The 16,302-nt window shown below is 49.5% G+C and overlaps 2 protein-coding genes and 1 long non-coding RNA gene across 4 annotated transcripts in view; 2 read left to right on the forward strand and 1 right to left on the reverse strand.

Moving 5' to 3' along the window:
• The window catches only part of Urb1 (URB1 ribosome biogenesis homolog), a 57,019-nt gene extending 53,747 nt beyond the window's left edge, over positions 1–3,272 (forward strand). For both annotated transcript variants that reach the window (XM_035444324.1, XM_027415571.1), the window contains exons 38-39: positions 1,231–1,830; positions 2,598–3,272. In XM_035444324.1, the coding sequence (XP_035300215.1) occupies positions 1,231–1,830; positions 2,598–2,770 (773 nt within the window). In that variant the 3' untranslated portion in view covers positions 2,771–3,272. The remainder of the gene's footprint in view (positions 1–1,230; positions 1,831–2,597) is intronic.
• Positions 3,273–5,115: 1,843 nt separating this feature from the next.
• On the reverse strand, positions 5,116–13,974 carry Mrap (melanocortin 2 receptor accessory protein). The gene is made up of 3 exons (XM_027415572.2): positions 13,869–13,974; positions 6,308–6,407; positions 5,116–5,332 (listed from the first exon to the last, which is right to left on the reverse strand). The coding sequence occupies exons 1-3, from the start codon at positions 13,972–13,974 to the stop codon at positions 5,116–5,118; spliced, it is 423 nt and encodes a 140-aa protein (XP_027271373.1).
• Positions 9,451–11,573, forward strand: LOC113835635. Its single transcript, XR_004769874.1, has 2 exons — positions 9,451–11,109; positions 11,280–11,573. It is a non-coding gene; the product is annotated as an uncharacterized LOC113835635 (long non-coding RNA).
• Positions 13,975–16,302: the final 2,328 nt, after the last annotated feature.

Genomic DNA, 16,302 nt, shown 5'->3' on the forward strand with positions numbered 1-16,302 from the left:
GGAGGTTCTGACATTCTTACTCTTGTGTCATCTTTCCACTCCATTCTTTGTTCATGAATACGAGTCTCTGTGTAGGGCAGAGGTAACTTCAGCTAATCCAACCTTGTTGCTGTCTGTGCCATGTAATTGCCTGAGTGTATAATGGGAAGAGGCTTGTGATCTGAACTGTGGCCAACTCCACTAGCCCAATGAATCTTGTTGACACTTTTGATTTTACTTTGTTTTGAGTATCTTGTTCCTGTGTAAGTTCAGGGACAGAATTTTCAAGAGTGTCTCATAGCCTTATAAAGAGACTTCTGGGTCCCTTATGTGTGTCACAACCTCCAAGCATAAGGAAGACATTCAAGTAGATAAGGATATCTCCTTAAAAGCAGGAAGGGTAGTAAGTTCAGGACTTTTCTGGGGGAGTTTAGAAGCAATACTCCTGGAACAAGGCATAATTGATTCATAAGAAATTTTCCATCCATCCAGTATCCCTAAATTGTTCAAATAGTAAAAGCATTCCAAGTATGCAGTAGGTGGGGATGAAAACCAAAGGTGGCACAGCAGCCATTATGTGGCTCAGCCTTGCTGGATCTTTGTCAAACAGCTGTGCTGGCTTTAGGACGTCTGCTGTTCCCATCAGATATGGCTTTGCCAGGAGCAAACCTAAAACACAGAGGCTTTAGGGGATGTAGACAATCCAAACAATAATAGGAGTGTTGAGGTTCTCGCCTGTAAAGGAGGTGCCTAAGAGTGACTTGTTTGCACCTTGTTCTCTGCTCTCAACTCGAGAACAGATTGAGAAGGCCTGGGAGAAAGTGCCGCCTAGACAGTGCTTGTCACGCATGCAGAAGGACCTGAGGGGGCTCTCCAGAACTCACAGAAGCTGAACATGGCAAAGCATGTTTATAGTCCCTGTGCTGGGGAGATGTGAACAGATGGATCCCTGATGTTTGCTTAGCCAGCCAGTTCAGCCAGATGAGTAAGCCTTGGTCCACTGAGATACCCGGTCTTAAAACACAAAGTTAAAGAGTGTGTAGTGCTCTATCAAAGCAACACCAACACTTTTAACTCCAGCTCTGGGGATCCAACACTGCTTGCACACACATACAAGCACACACACACACACACACACACACACACACACACACACACACACACACACACACACACACACACACACACACACACACACACACTGTATGTATGTGGTACCCCAGCCTCACCTTTTCTCTCTGTCTTTAACAGAAATGCTCAAGGATAAGAACAAGCCAGTAACAGCTTCCCATGCCAAAGGCCCACGAGGCCGAAAGAAGAGGCCTGGAGAAGTGGAAGAGACTGCTGAGCCTGAGCTGGAAGCATCTAGTTTGGAGACGTGCAAGAACCTCCTAAAGTCCACACTGACTCACTGGGGTCCAGTTGTCCCCATCCCTGAACCCACTCAGGAGTCTGTGGGCCAGGCTACCCCCAGAAGTGAAACACTGGGCTCTACGCATGCTGCTCTTTCCTTGGTGGCCAACTGGGTGCTGCGGTCATTGGCTGAGTGTCCCCTCAGCAGGGCAGCGGCCACAAGACTCCTTGATTGGCTCAAGAGCCACATTTTGCCACATCCAGTGGTGGTAGCAGATCTTCTCAGGGACAGTGCTGTGAAAAGTGGCATCTTGAGGCTGTACAGTCACCACTGCAGTACCCAGGGCCTGGTAGGGCCTGCACAGGATGTGGCCTGCGAGTTCAGCACTGTCATGCTGCAGTTGTTGGTGGCCCAGGGCCAGATAGATAGTCCTTTCCACCCAGTGGTGCAGGCCCTGTGCCTTGATTGCCTGAACGAAAAGAATGAAGCCAAGCGAGGTAATGTGAGCCCTTCGGTCAAAACTAAAGATGGGGGAGGGGGCGGCAGGGTAGAGTGACTTCAGCTTGGTGCTATGACGTTTAGCTGGGCCCTCACCAAGACTGGAGTCACAGAGAGGGAATGTAAAGGGAGAGCAAGTCTTCCTCCTTAGTGACAGTCATGTTTATGATGGATGGCAGGCACCCCTTAGAACATAATGACCACATACCCACACGTGCAGTTTCTGCTCAGCATCCAGGGGCGTGGATGTAATACCGAGTGGATAATGACCTGCTTTAGCTTTGGTGGCTGAGATGGAGTGGCAGGTATGTCCTCCATCAGGGAGAATGGATGCTTTCACAGGTAGGGAAAAGGCCAGCGGGCTGGGCTGTGACCACTTCTGAGAGCAGAAGGAGCCTGCACGTTCTCATCTGGCTGCAGCAGAAAGAGTCTTTGTGCCTGTACACCTCATGCTTTTCCTAAGCATGCTCTTTGAGATGCTAAATGCCAAGTCAGTGATGGTCTGGGCATGAGGCCCTGACCAGGATGGGACTTGGAGTAACTTCTTTTTTAAAGTCAATATGCACTCATCAGAAGAAAGTAAACTTTAAAATGATCAGACAGGAAAGGGGGAAATTCAGTTTTTCTCTGCATGCACACCTGTGTTTCCACAGGTTTTGGCATAGTGTGTCTGGCAGCTGTGCAAAGCCCTGGTGCACTGTGGGTGGTGGTTTGCTTTCCATCTGAGCAAGTACCCATCCTAATGGCCTTGTCCAACTCTCCCCAGCTTCTTCAGCATTCCTGGTGTCTCTGTACATTAAGGACATCTGGCTGGGGGCCCAGCAGCCAGACACCTTCCTCGCTCATGTCAGAATGATCTGTGAGGCTGTAAAGGACAGGCCTCGTGGTGAGGAGGAGGACATTGTTGTGCTCTGCAAGGACATCAACTCTGACTCTTGACCTGCCCCTGCTGACCAGCGAGCGCTCCAGTGGGCCACGGTTCCCAGAGGTGTGAGCTGACACACTGAGGTGTTTGCCAGCAAGGAAGCTTAGGAGGACTTAATGAACTGACCAACAAGAGTAGCAGGTGTTGACCTTGTCATCAGAGTTGTAGTGACCGGGGCACTGCTGGGCCATGAGTCCCATGGAGGGTTTGTTCGAATAGCTGCCATCCCCTTGTCCCAGAGCTCCTGACAGAGGAAGCTCCCTAAGTGGTGCTCGTAAGTACAGAATGGATTCATGGATTCAAGCTGAAATGTGAACACTTGTGTCTTGGGGTGCACATGACCAGTGTTTCAGTTGTCTCTGTGAGAAATCGTAAGGTATCTTCTGTGACGGAATGAGCAAGCTCCTGCCCGAGTTTGCTGTTTTATTTAAGTGTGTTGTATTTTTTAAGTTATATTTCAAAGAAGATTTTGAGTTTTATACTGTTTTGATAATAAATAGCTATTTTTGTGGGTCACGTTGCTTTCATTTTACAAACTTATTTCAGAGACATGCATTTTATGTCAGAATTTAACTTTCATGGTTGTTACTAGGTGTTGTCTCTGGTAGAGGTCAGTATGACCTTTCATGGGTTTTGCAGATAAAATACTCTCTCTACACTGGTCCCTTGTGTTTGAGCTGTCACCTGTGAGCTAGAGATTTAGTTTCTTTTGTGTGGTGTATGTAGTACTGAGAATGGCTGCTTTCGACTTCAACGTTTGCACTTTTATGTGCATCTGTGTGTTGTCCTGTTACACAGACAAGGAACATTAACCTTTAATTGCAGGGAACAGACAAGAAGCCCGGGACACTGAGGTGGGAAGGTGCCTTCAGATTGTGGTTTATCAACACTGTCCTACTTGTGGGTACCTCTGACCGTTACACAGTGGGACAGTGACTGGAAAGACAGGATCTGGAGTATGTCCCTCTGAAAGCAAAGGAGTGGGCACTAGACCCCAAGTTTCCACAGCCTGTCACAAGCCCCAGTCCTCAACTGTCCACTGGGTTCGTGGGTCCCGGTGACTTGGTGGGGCTTGAGTGTTCCTGTGGAGTGAGCTCGAGCTCACATGCAGTCTGACAGTGCCAGCCGTCTCTGTCTTGGCCCTGGGTAGGATTTGGTGAGAGGTCATAGTAGAGACAAGGGAGATGGGTGCTGCCTTAGGTGGTGACAGTGACTGCAGAGCCTCGTCTGAGCTCAGGAGCTCACCTTCTCTCCTCTCCGTCTTCTGTTTATATTGACCAAGTCTGGTGAGACCATGCCTGGCCCTCTCCTGTGGAGAGCGGATCCTTTGAGGTCTTCTGCACCTGACTTGGAGTTATATACCCGGCCTTCTAGACCCCCAGTCCACATGTGTGATACTGAACGGATTGCCTCTGTGCTGATGTGTGCAGGCTTTCCTTGTTCCAAAGGAAACCGCATACCTCACCTTCCCATTGCACCAGATGGAGAGAGTCTAGAGATGGTTAAATTGTTCCAGAAGTGAGGCTTAGAGGTAGGCCATGTACACATACAGCACCATTTTACAGAAGGGGTTTGCTCATTGTGCTTTTGGCATCACCCCACTCCAGTCAGAACCAGGAGGCTGCCTTGGCGAGAACTCTGTGGTGGAACAGGAAAGCCATCATTTAAGATTATAAAGCCTACCAACTCCTGACTACACTAATGGGTGCACTGCCTGTTTTCTGGGCCTTGTGCTATCTCTCTTCAACCACGGCCGTCGGTACTAGACACGTAGTTGTTTCGGGCTCTGAGAGCCACGGTCCCATAAAGCAGCATCTAAAATGGGAAGCTACTTGCTAGTCTGGAGAACTTGACATTCTGGGACAGTGCTGGAGGCTGGCTGGCTCCCCTAGATTCAGGTCCTGCTTCTGACAAGCTCCTTGGGCTCTGTCTTGAAAGGCTGTGGAGAAGGGGCAGTGTGACCCAGCTGAGCTGGCTTGGGAAGGCACATGGGAGGTCTGTGGATGGGCTTCCCCAGCATCCTCACAAGAGCATGCTCAGGCAGAAGAAGCGACAGCGGCATGCATGTTTTATTTCCCCATGACTCCCAAAGCAAAGTAAGCACTTTAAACATGTTCAACAGAATCAGCTGTGTCTGGGGCAGCTTCTCCATCCCAGCCAGACTATTAACGTGTGTGAAGGCCCTCCTTGTAGACTTGGTTTTCACCTGCTCAGTTTCTTGCTGCATTGTAAATGGCCTTAAAAAGACAGATCTGTCCATGTTGGTTTGAGTTTATCAGTTCGCTTTGACTGGCTCACTGGCATCTGTTCTACAGTTGAGAAGTTCTGTCTCCAGGCTCACCACTGCTGGTTCCTGAGGTCAGCTGATGCCCTGGGAACCTCCGACCCAAGCCTGGTCCCAGGGGAGAGCCAGAGGTGCAGGGGGTGAGGCAGAGGGACTCTCCTGCTGTAAACATTGGTCAGAGCTGGTTCTCCTTCCTGGTTCCTCTGTTGCCTGCCTGGAGGCCCTCTGGAGGCAGAAGGGGAGGTGGAGGCTGTGACTCCATGGGCATATTTGGTGGGGCTGGGGACTGTGTCTGTGGACAGAACAAACAAGAGACAAAGATCAAAGGGACTGGCTAGAGAATAGTTCTGAGCTGGAGGGCTCGCCTGGCACTCCATGCTTGTCCTGTGCCTGTGGGGAAGACAGCTTTGTTGGGAACCAGGTCTTGAGTCCTCCTTCAGTGCGTATCCTTGCTTCTGTATTCACCTCCTCTCACACAGGGGCCTACTGGCCTTTAATCCAGACAGAGAGCCCAGTCAGCTCATTTTGTGACCACGCTGTGTCTTTAGCTAAGAAACCTGTCTTCTGGATTTCCAGGCCCTAGGGGTGCTGAGCGCAGTGAACATGGCTGCCTGGCATAGGCCTTGGCCGCTGCTTCCCACCTGCATTGGCTTTTATTCACAAAACTGGATGACACTATCTCATAAGAGGCATCAGGGTGAGCAGGGGCCAGAGACTAGCTAAGCTGGAGAATCATTCTTCATGTGGCTACAGTGCTAAAAACACAGGAGCCGTGGGGGGGTGGGGGGAGGGGGGAGGCCCGAAGGGGTCTCTTCAGATGCCTCAGGAGCAGCAACAGTTTTGTTTCCTGTCCACCCCCCCTTCTCTCTGCGAGAGTGGGGAGGGTCCACACACAATGCCTTGGGGGTCTTTTAAATTTCTAAAAAAAATTGTGTGTGTGTGTGTATGCGTGTGTGCACACGTGTGTGTCAAAGTAAGTGTATGCCACACAAACGAGAAGAGAATGTGCAGCCCCCTGGAGTTGATACCACGCCACAGTAAAACTGCCCATTGTGAGTGCTGGGAACCCAACTTGGTCCCCCGGAAGGACAGCAGGTGCTATTAACTGCCAGGAAGAGGATCACTAGGTGTCTCACTGTGAACATCACAGGCTGTATTCACAAACTGGAACCATAACTGCACGTACAGATTGTCATTGTGAGGCCACGCTTAGCATGAATGGGTGCTATCCCACCGTGCAGATGCCCTACACCTACCCAATGCTTACCTCATCTGCGGGGAGCCTGACCAGGACATGTAGAGCAGGATGAGGAAGAGGAGCACCACGAAAGTCACCAGGCTCACCCAAAAGGCAATGAGGATGGAATCTGCAGGAAGGAACAGAATCAGCCGTGTCAGCCTGACAGTGGAATGTCCTCAACAAGAAGTCAGGAGACCAGGCATTATGCAGCCAAGGCCTCAGAGGCAGAGTCTCTTCCAGCTGTGACTGGGAAGGAAGTGCGTGAGTGAATCCTGGGGTCCCCACTTTCTTCAGCTATCTTGTTGCTTGGAGGATGAATCCTGAGTAGTTATTTTGTTTTCTCATTGTGTGCAGCTCTGTGTGACAGGCCCCAGTAGGATCAGCTTCCGGAGTGGGGGGCATTCTCAGAAACCCAGGAGAACTGCATAGGACCATTGGGCCCTGTTGGGGGTCAAGGCTGTTACCCTGTGGGGAAGTGGGCTGAGGCCTGGGACCAGGGGGTGGAACTGGCTAGTGACCCCCTCGAAGGCACTGTTGTAGCCATCACTATGAAGGTTTTTGGGTGATTACCTATGACTATGAGAACAGCAGGGTAGCCTCAGGACAAGATGTCCAAGTTGGGAGCGTGTACACCCCTCAGTGTGTGACAGAGAGACTATTGAAAGGTAGCATGGTAGTTTGAAAGAAAATGGCCCCCATAGGCTCATAGGGAGTAGCACTATTAGGAGGTGTGGCCTTGTTGGAGGAAGTGTGTCACTGAGGGTGGGCTTTGAGGTTTCAAATGCTCAAGCCAGGCCCAGTGTCACTCTCTCCCTGCTGCCTGCAGATCCAGGAGTAGAACTCTTGGGTTCCTTCTCCACCATCATGTCTGTGTACAGGCCTCCACTTCCTGTCATGATGACAATAGAATGAGCCTCTGAACCTGTAAGCCAGCCCCAGTTAAATGTTTTTATAAGAGTTGCTGTGATCATGATGTCTCTTCACAACAATAGAAACCCTAAGACAGTCTGTAACCCAACAAGTACTTAACTAAGCACACTGAGCCCTGCATTGCAACCTTCTGTTAGTTTGAATTGTAATGCTACACAGCTGTGAGAGCTAGCACAAAGGAAACGGTCCGTGTGTCCTATCAAAACAATAGAGATGTGTGAATGTCATACAGAAAAATGAGCAAGCATCCAAAGACATGATTGTAGTGTGAGGGATGCGTATGTCATCTGAATGGAGCTGGCTGTGTATTTCATCCCTGCTTTTCAGGCTCTATGGCCATTCCAAGCCCCACCGCCCCAGGGTACCAACATACTCAGATGTCCATTATGGAAGCCCACAGTGTGTGTGTGTGCACGACCGCCACAACTTTAAATCATCTCCAGATGACTCTGGAGAGCCAGTTCAACAGGGCTGCATACAGACAAACAGCCGCTGTGTTTTGAGGGAATACGACAAGAGAAAGGTATGTTTACTTCTAGTACATACCCAATTTTTTTCTCAAATAATTTCAGTCTGTGGATACATTTGAAAAGTGTCATCTCTTCCTCCTTTGACCCAGACAGAATTTACAAAAGTGGACCTCGGACCCTAACAGTTAATGTCAAAAATGAGGCTTAGGACAGTGGCGGTGACTCAGCTGGTAAAGAGGCTACTGCACAAGCATGATGACCCCAGGTCAGCAGATCTCAGGTGCTCATCTGTAACCTTGTTGCTGGGGACTCGGGGGTGGAGACGTGTATCCCCAGAGATTACTGGCTGGCCAGCCAGGCCAATTGATGAGCTGCTGAGCTTCAGGGCCAGTCAGTGAGTGACCCTATCTCAATAAATAAGGTGGTGAGTAATTGAAGAAAGACACCCAGCATTGAATTTTGGTTACACAGGCATATGCACATTTGCACACGAGAGGGGGGGGCATGCTTGTAAAAGGAACACAAGCCCCTGTCTTGTAACTTGTCAGTCCTTTTCAGCATTTACACTCCAGGAGGCAAGGGCAACAAAGACACAAACCAGCTCTTGCATCTTCCCCCTTTCTGCCCCGAAGCTAAGACACATTAAGCACTTTAAGGGGACCTCTGGGCTCCTGGGAAGTGGGAAATGAGGTCATAATGGATGTCCTAAGCTGAAACATGTCAAGTCCAAAGGAAAATTCAGTTCCCCAAACCCCAAAAGTCAGTCCAAGTATCCAGAAATGGGCTCAACCCAAACTAAGGGAGGATTTCTGGCAGTTAGATAAAAGCCAGCATTCCTCGGGAACTTGCGAAACTGGTTCCCCTCTACCAAAAGGAGTCGCTTGCCTTACCTCTGGCAGAAGGGACCTCTGGCTGTCTATGTTGCCTGTCAGCATCTCAGAGTTCATGCTGGCCTCCAATCTTCCTCAGCATCACAGGTACCGGTCACACATTTCAAAGTCCTTCTCACTTCCTCCCCTCCCCTAAAGTCCTCCAGCTACTCAATAGTCCCCGCTCTTCTCACTGTGTTCTTTGTGTTCTGCTCCTGATTCTCCCGTGTTCTCTCAATTCTCTGTCCCCTGCTGGTCTTCCCTCTTGAAGATAGCCCTGGTGACATCCTGTCTGCTGGCCATGTTCAGTCTGCTTTCCCTCCCTGCTCTGGATTCTCCCAGATGCCTTTGTAAACAAAAATCTTTTCAAAAGATCCCCTGGCTTTCCAACATGCTTCCTTACACCCCCATACTCCCAGAGAGTTGCCGTTTATTTCATAATCTCCCAGGTATGAGCATATGTCCTCTGAAACTTTAGTTTGGGATTTGCTTCTGGTTGGGTAGTTTTGATTTCTGTGGACATTAATGCTCTCTTTTCCTGTTCATAAAAATGAAAAATCTGAGGTCTGCCACAGCCCTGGCTGTCATCCTTGACACTGAGCAGGAAATGAGAGAGCCCCTTGCCTGGAACTCATTGCCTACAGACAGGTGAAATTTAAGTTTTGTCAGCCGAAAATGATGAGTGGTCGCTAGTCAGTTTCACTCCTGTGATCCTCTGAAAAGGAAAGCCAAGAATAATAGTCTCTTCCTCTTGTGTTGAAAGTTCATCTTGAGTATTCGTTCACAGGGAACATTGTGTTCTAGAGGCAAGAGCCATCCTTCCCCCAGCACTGACAGACCCACGCCCACAGGCCTGTTTTCACAAAGAACCCTGGCCTGGCCGAGAAGGAAACCAGTTCATTCATGGAGAACCCCCAACTTCCTCCTCCTGCCTTCCTGCCCACTCTTTTCTCTTCCATCCCTCGTTCCCTTTCCTCTCTCTGCCTCACCCACCCTTCCTACCCCTCCTCTGCTCCTCTCCTGCTTTTAGGAGTTAATTAAACCACCTCAGAGCAGGTGCCCCAGAGCAGAGCAAGAGTGAGTAAACTCTAGTTTCTGTCTGGCATCACCAACGTTCCAGGGTCCTCCTAGGAAATCGGCCTCAGTTTTTGTTGCTGTCGTTGCTTATTTGTTTTTCTTGCTTGGGGAATAACAAAGTGGTAAGAGTCCGGGCAGATTGGTTTTAATTTCACATTTTGACCCCTTCGACCTGACATTTTCTTACATCTCTGAATCTTATTTTCTTACATCTGTATTTGTTTGTCTGCAATGGGGCCTGTTGAGTCAGGTGATTCAATAGATGTAGGATAATTCCCTGGCATGGTTTCTTCTTCAGTGCTTACAATTTCAAAGGAAAACTAAGATCCTTGTTTTTGCTGAGGTTGATGCAGTGTCCTCCGATCTCATGAAAATGTGGGGTCTGAATAAAGGTAACTGGAAGGGAGCACTAGTTATCAGTCCTAGGGTCTGTTCTCTACCCATTTCGTCTGAGCGCCTGGCTATCCGGGATAAAAACTACATTTCCCAGCCTCCTTTTCAGCTAAGCTCTGTCTAGTGGGGTATGAGAAGAACTGGTCCTGCGGTCTTCCTCCAGCCATGGCTAGACTTCCTGCATCTTGCATCCTTCCTTATTCCCTTACTCCATTTTTCTGTGGATTGGGAAGTGATGAGTGAAGCCTGGAGTGTGGAGTTGAGCGACATGTCTCAGGAAAGACAGAGGAGTGGTAAGCCCCAATCGTTTAGTCCCTGAGGATCAGGAAAGACAGAGGAGTGGTAAGCCCCAGTTGTCTAGTCCTGAGGATTTCGTGGGCCACCTCACCACCCCACTCTGGCAGGCTCGTGTGTAAGAGCCATCAACATGGGTTACATCTGCTCTCTGTGAGTTGTCATCAATGGTCCTCACCATGGCTTCTTCATGGAACACACCAGGACAACAAGGACAAACCCAAGTGAAAGTTCTCGTTCTACCTGGGAGAGAGATTTTCCCAAAGAGTATGTATTCATCAAATATGCACAGCCCTCCTCTCACTCCAGAAACATCACCCTGAAAACTTACATGTCATTTCTCTCCAAAAATGTTTCAGAGAACCCGCTGTGGTTGTCTAAAGTCAGTTCCAAATCAAAGGGTCCAGGAACAGAATCATCCATGTGTAGTGCCCCACAAAGACATCTGATGGAACTTTATTCCAAAGCAAACATTGTGACGTCTTTCTTTGAATGTCACTTCCAGGATTTATGCCATGTGCTTGGGGTGGACATTTTGCTGAAGACACTGAAGTCCCAGGTAAAGTGCTCCTGTGTAAGAGTTATGTGCAGCCTCTGTTTTGTGTGTTCACTGAGCCCCTTCTGTTTTCAGAGACTGATTAATGTTGTCTTTGCTCTCCTTCCCTGAGCTCTTGGAGCAGCGGGTGAAGACACAGCATTGCTGAAGCCAGAGGCAGGGCATCAGCAGAAGTTGATTGTACCATGACGAATTCTTCCTAACCATAATTGAAGGGAAGGAGACATGTGGACCATAGAGGTAGGTAACAGAGCACCACTTGTACTCAAGGGAGGGCCACCCATCTCGTCAGAATAATTCATTTGTCTCTGTAAGATTAGAATATAGGGCTGCTTTTCTCCTTAGCTTGGCATCCAAGAGGGGGACAGATGCAAAACCAACATCCATCCCCCCTCCCCCCCACACTCCAGCAGGGTCTTCAGAAGCCTATCTGAAGATCTACTGTGTGGACACATCTCCATGAAACAGTCATGAGCTGCATTGAAAACTACAAGGCTGGTGTCCTTGTCAGGTGCCTGTGACAGGATCACACCAGATTTTGACCTGCCGCTGGTATATGGCAGCCCACAGCCTTCATCTCAGTACCGATTTCCTTTCTTCTGAGGCACCAGAGATGACTTGGGGGGTAAAACTGTTATCTGTTATCCTTTGTAATGTAGTTAGAACTGACCTGAGAAACTAAGGCACTTGAAACACAAATTAACGTTGTGCATATGTGTGGTGTGTGTATATGTGTGAAGGCATGTGCGTGCCATGACACACATGTGGAGGTCAGATGGCTGTTGGTCCTTGCCTTCTACCTTATTTGATACAAGGTCTCATTGCCCCTGTGTAACCCAGGCTAGCTAGCCCATGAGTGTCCATGGACTGTTCTCTTCTCTGCCCGCCCCCATCCTGCCCTTTGACTTCTGGGATTACAATCTGGGCTCCCATACCTGGTGTGTATGTGGGGTTTGGAAATCCAACCTTTGGTCCTCAAGCTTTCACTTTAAGCGCTGAGCCACCTCTGCAGCTTGCAAATTAATATATTCTTATCCACATTTGTGTACTGTGTGTGCACAGCGTCAGAGGACAGCCCGTAGAGTCAGTTCTCTCCTCCTACTACATGGGTCCCATCGGGCAAGGCTGAGCTCGCAGACTCTTAAGATGGCCAAGAATCCTCTCACCCAAAACAGTGGAACAGTTTACAGAGCAGGTGGTGACTGTGTGGGACATCTTCCTCCTTCAGAAAGTTACAGTATCTGAAGGTCGCTCAGCTTTGCCTCGGAATGGTGTTGTAGTTTACAAAGCCATCTGAAGACAGACCTTTTTGTCCTCAGGTTGTGAACTTATGACAGTGTTTACAAGTAGGTGTGTTTTTCAGACCCCACCACCCTCTCTCTCCCTCTGATTACATGTCTTCCTCATTTTGAGTCCCATGTGCAAAAACCGGCCCTGAACATCATGATTCTCTCCCTTGCGTCAGATAACACACAGCAAACCTGTCCCATCAGAGGGCTTCCCATAGTGGAGTTGGGAATCGTGGAAGCCCTCTGGAAACATGGATGGGCACCTGCATTTGATATTACAAGTTGGAAATGAAACAGCACGTCCACCTGACAGGATATTCTAGAAGACAGTCCTTGGGAGCTCTGCCCGGCCTGTGCTTACTGTCCTCAGTACCAGGGTTTAATTGTGTGCTTACTGTCTTGTTTTGTTTTGAGCTGATATGTAACCAGCAATCTCCCTTCCCTGTGGAAATCATTCCATCCCTTTGAGAAGGTCCATTCATAGTGTGGGGAGTATCTACAGGGCCTGAGACTTCGAGTGGCGTAGACAGGGGCAGGTCCCCTACCATGAGCCAGGACTGTGCCTTTATGCTCATCGCCTCGGCTGACTTTTGACCTTGACGGAACAGCTGGACTGGTCAGGGAAGAACATCCACAAACTGCCAAGTTGCTCAAGGGGTGAGTGAAGGCAGATGAGAAACGGATGTTAACTCACGCTTGTCCTCTGAGACTGCGCCGACCAGCTGTTGGCAATTTAGCAGAGATTACGATAAACATCTTAGAGGTGTCGGGAATACATCCCCCAGATCTAAATATGGACAGTGAGGAAAAGTGAACTCTGCCATTTGAAGAAACTCACCCAGCTCACTGGAGCCCCAGCAAATGCAACTTCATCGGGAAATACACTTTCAAAAGAGAGGGTGGGGTGTAGCAAAGCGGTGGAGGCTCTTGGTTCAGTCCCAGCACCGCAGGGGGAGACAAAAGGGCATGGAAGTGGGAGGGGCAACTAGCTGGGGAAACGGGGTTCCGGAGGAAGGGGATCGGGGATGACAGGAGGGTGTTAGGGGTGACTATGATCAAAGTCCACAGCCAGCCATGGTAATGCACACCTGTAGCTCCATCACTTGAGTAACCAAGGCAGGAGGATTTCTGTGAGTTTGAGCAAAGCCTGTGCTATATCATGAGTACCCACCAAGCCAAAGCTGTCTAATAAGACACCATCTCAAAGAAACATCACCAAACATTTACACTGTCTACATGTATGAAACTGTTACAACAAAGCCCCTTATCTTGTACAATTAATGTACACTAGTAACATGAATGGAAAAATAAAGCATAAATGTGTGCATGTGCATTTGTATGCTGGGTTAGCAAGAAAACTCAGAGAGCTAACACTGCTTGCTCCCAAGCCTGACAGCTGGATTTCCATTCTAGGGACCCATATGGTGGAGAAAGAGAACAACTTCCCCAAGCTGTCCTCTGACCTTCACAGATGTACTGTGGAACCCCCACCCCTAAATAAACACACGTGTGTCTTTAAAAGGAACATTCTGCTTAGTTTAGAGTCAGTTAAAGGTACAATTTGAGTCCCGTGCCTTACTGATTTCTATGTGTGCAGTATTGCTGCTGCCGGGTGAGTCTCCTGGATTAGTAAGTGAAGACAAAGCCAAGAGCGAGCGCTTCATCTAGGGCCCAGCCTCTGCCTGGCTGCCCTCCCAGGTTCTGACTTACGCTTGTGGGCTTTCAGCTTCTTCTCGTCCACAGGAATGAGGTCTAAGTAATCCAGGTAATATTCATAGCTGGTGTATGGGACAGAGGTGTTGGTCCTGTTGGCCATGACTGTGGCTGTGGAGGCCAGTGTCTGCTCACATCCAGAGCTGGGCTGTGGGCCCCAGGGACCACATTGCTTAACTCATGTCTGTCAGAATCACCCAGGCTCGTCTGTGAGTTTCCAGACACGGGGCCTGCTTATCATAGCTTTGCTGGAAGGTCAGGGGGCTGTTCCCATGAATGGCCTCTGGATCCTGCCTCTCCTGGAAAAGACTCCAAAGCAAGAAAAGCTGACAGCTAGCGACACGGCTTCCCACTCAGCTCTAGCTTGCCTCTCCGTGGAGGGACCGGGAAGTGGGCACGAAATCAGATAACAGAAGCAGAAAATGACTAGTGCAGCTAGACAGAGGCATCATTTCTGTCTCTGATACATGAAAAATTAATAAAACTACAGGAAAGCCTGCCAGGGCCCTTGACTTACATCAAGGCAGTTCTCGGTATTATTAAGCAACCAGTAGACCTCTGGCTTGGATTCTGAAGGCAGACCCTGTACTTGCAACCTCTGTCATGTGCACAGCCAGTTGACAAAAACAGAAAATCCCACTACTTGGCTGAATGGGCACCCTGGCTTTTACAGGAGCCAGCTGGGTGGGGGGCAGCTGCCTTTGTTCAGACTGAAGAGGCGGTGTATCTGGGTCAGTGTCCCACAGGACGGAGCTCTTGGGAAATAAGGCACAGGGTCTCCATAGCTCTTAGCGGACACCAAGTGTAAGGAGGAATCCAGGCTTCTGTGGGGTCTGCCCCTAAGTTAAGTGCTCACTGGTTCACATGATCTCTAGACACCACCCTGAAAGCATACGAGGAATACTGGAATGAGCAGCTAATGCATGAGGCACCTTGGGATTTTTTGCCTTTGGGAGTTATGCAGTGATCCTGGGACTTTCCGTCTGCCCTACTTGTTTTCTAAGTGTCCATTCGTGTCTCCATTGCTGGCTGTCAACAGAAACACCCCAGACAACTTGAGCCTCCGCCCCCCTCCCACCCACCAGTTCTGATCCTGCTATGCCAAGGCAGGCATTCTGCTGGCAGCTCTTGGACTAGAAGGAGAGGAGGTTGTGCTTGGATTTCCAAAGCAAAGACACAATCGTTCCCTGGAAAAACAAGGGTGACTCGTAATTCCTCTCCTGCTTTCAGCTCTAGCTTGCCTCTCTGTGGAGGGACCAGAGTGGGTGCGAAATGATGAAGCAGAAATGTAGGATTTTCATGCCAAGCAGGTCCCTGCTGTCTGCAGACACTGTCTTACACTCGAGCCCAGTTCTCATAGTAACTGCCCGAGGCTGGCAGACCCCTCAGGTCATGGGCCCAGTCCCACAGTCACCTGCCTCTCCCCACTTTTTCATCCTAAGTCCCGGTTGTCACCTCAGTTCTGACCCACTCACTGGCTGGTCACTGAGGGTTTAACAAGCCCCTACCCTAGTTCCCAGGTCTCCAGCTTACCATGAAAGAATACAACTCAGGTCTCGTCAGACAGAAGCTGTCGCTACCAAACCAGGCCTGATTTGTACAGTGTGACAATCACTGACACGGGTGTTACAGCAGAGAGTCATTTTGTGAGGCAAAGATCGAGGACACAGAAGACCATCTCAATTCTGTAGCCCAAGGGTAGGGAACAGGGTCATTTGTGATGTAAAGAAACAGGATGGTCTGAGACTGGGGAAAGGTGATGGAGTGATGTAGGTCAGGAGTGAAGGAGAGATGGGGAGATGGGGAGATGGAGAGATGGGGAGATCGAGTGAAGGAGTGGCGAGTGGCCTGTGCATATGGAGTCCAGTTTTGTGGCTCTTGAGAGGCCACTTGCTGGGCACACGGTGACGTTAGTGAGCTCTAACTGTGGACTTTCCCACTGTCTGTTGTCCAGCCTCCCCCCTGTGCGGGGACAGTCAGGGGGCAGTGCACCAGGGTGGCCTCTACATCCTGAAAAACAACTCATGCAACCATTAGCACACATCAGGTGCATTCCCTAAGCCATGGGAGGGGGTTGCTCAGCCCGCTAAAGCTGATGCTGAAAGCATGTGACTAAGAGCAAAGGAATCTCCAGAGTTTATTTGGCACTTCCCTCAGTTTTGAGCTTTTGGGAAGAGGTAGGAAGCTCCCTGGCCTTCTCCCTGCACACCCCCAGCACCTCCTGCACCTCCTGGATAGGGTCTCAGGTTCTGGGGCAGAGGTGAAGCATTGAACCACTAGGTTCTGGCGGCTGGTCTCAGTATCTACGGTGATATGTAGTCTTCCCTCCCTAGAGGTTGAAGTGTGGGCTGAGTTCCAGTTCTTGTTAACGTGTGGTTGGACCCTTGCATGAAAGTCCAGGTATAGGTCACTCCTCTGACTCAGACACACA

The sequence above is a fragment of the Cricetulus griseus genome, chromosome 4 (genome assembly GCF_003668045.3).
Source record: "Cricetulus griseus strain 17A/GY chromosome 4, alternate assembly CriGri-PICRH-1.0, whole genome shotgun sequence".
Lineage (NCBI taxonomy): Eukaryota > Metazoa > Chordata > Mammalia > Rodentia > Cricetidae > Cricetulus > Cricetulus griseus.

Excerpts from the sequence above, each read along its gene's own strand:
- Mrap (XM_027415572.2), bottom strand. The coding sequence starts at position 13,974 with ATGGCCAACAGGACCAACACCTCTGTCCCATACACCAGCTATGAATAT. Across the intron at positions 6,408-13,868 it reads GAAGCTGAAAGCCCACAAGC|ATTCCATCCTCATTGCCTTT; the intron begins GTAAGTCAGAAC and ends TCCTTCCTGCAG. Across the intron at positions 5,333-6,307 it reads TCAGGCTCCCCGCAGATGAG|ACACAGTCCCCAGCCCCACC; the intron begins GTAAGCATTGGG and ends TTCTGTCCACAG.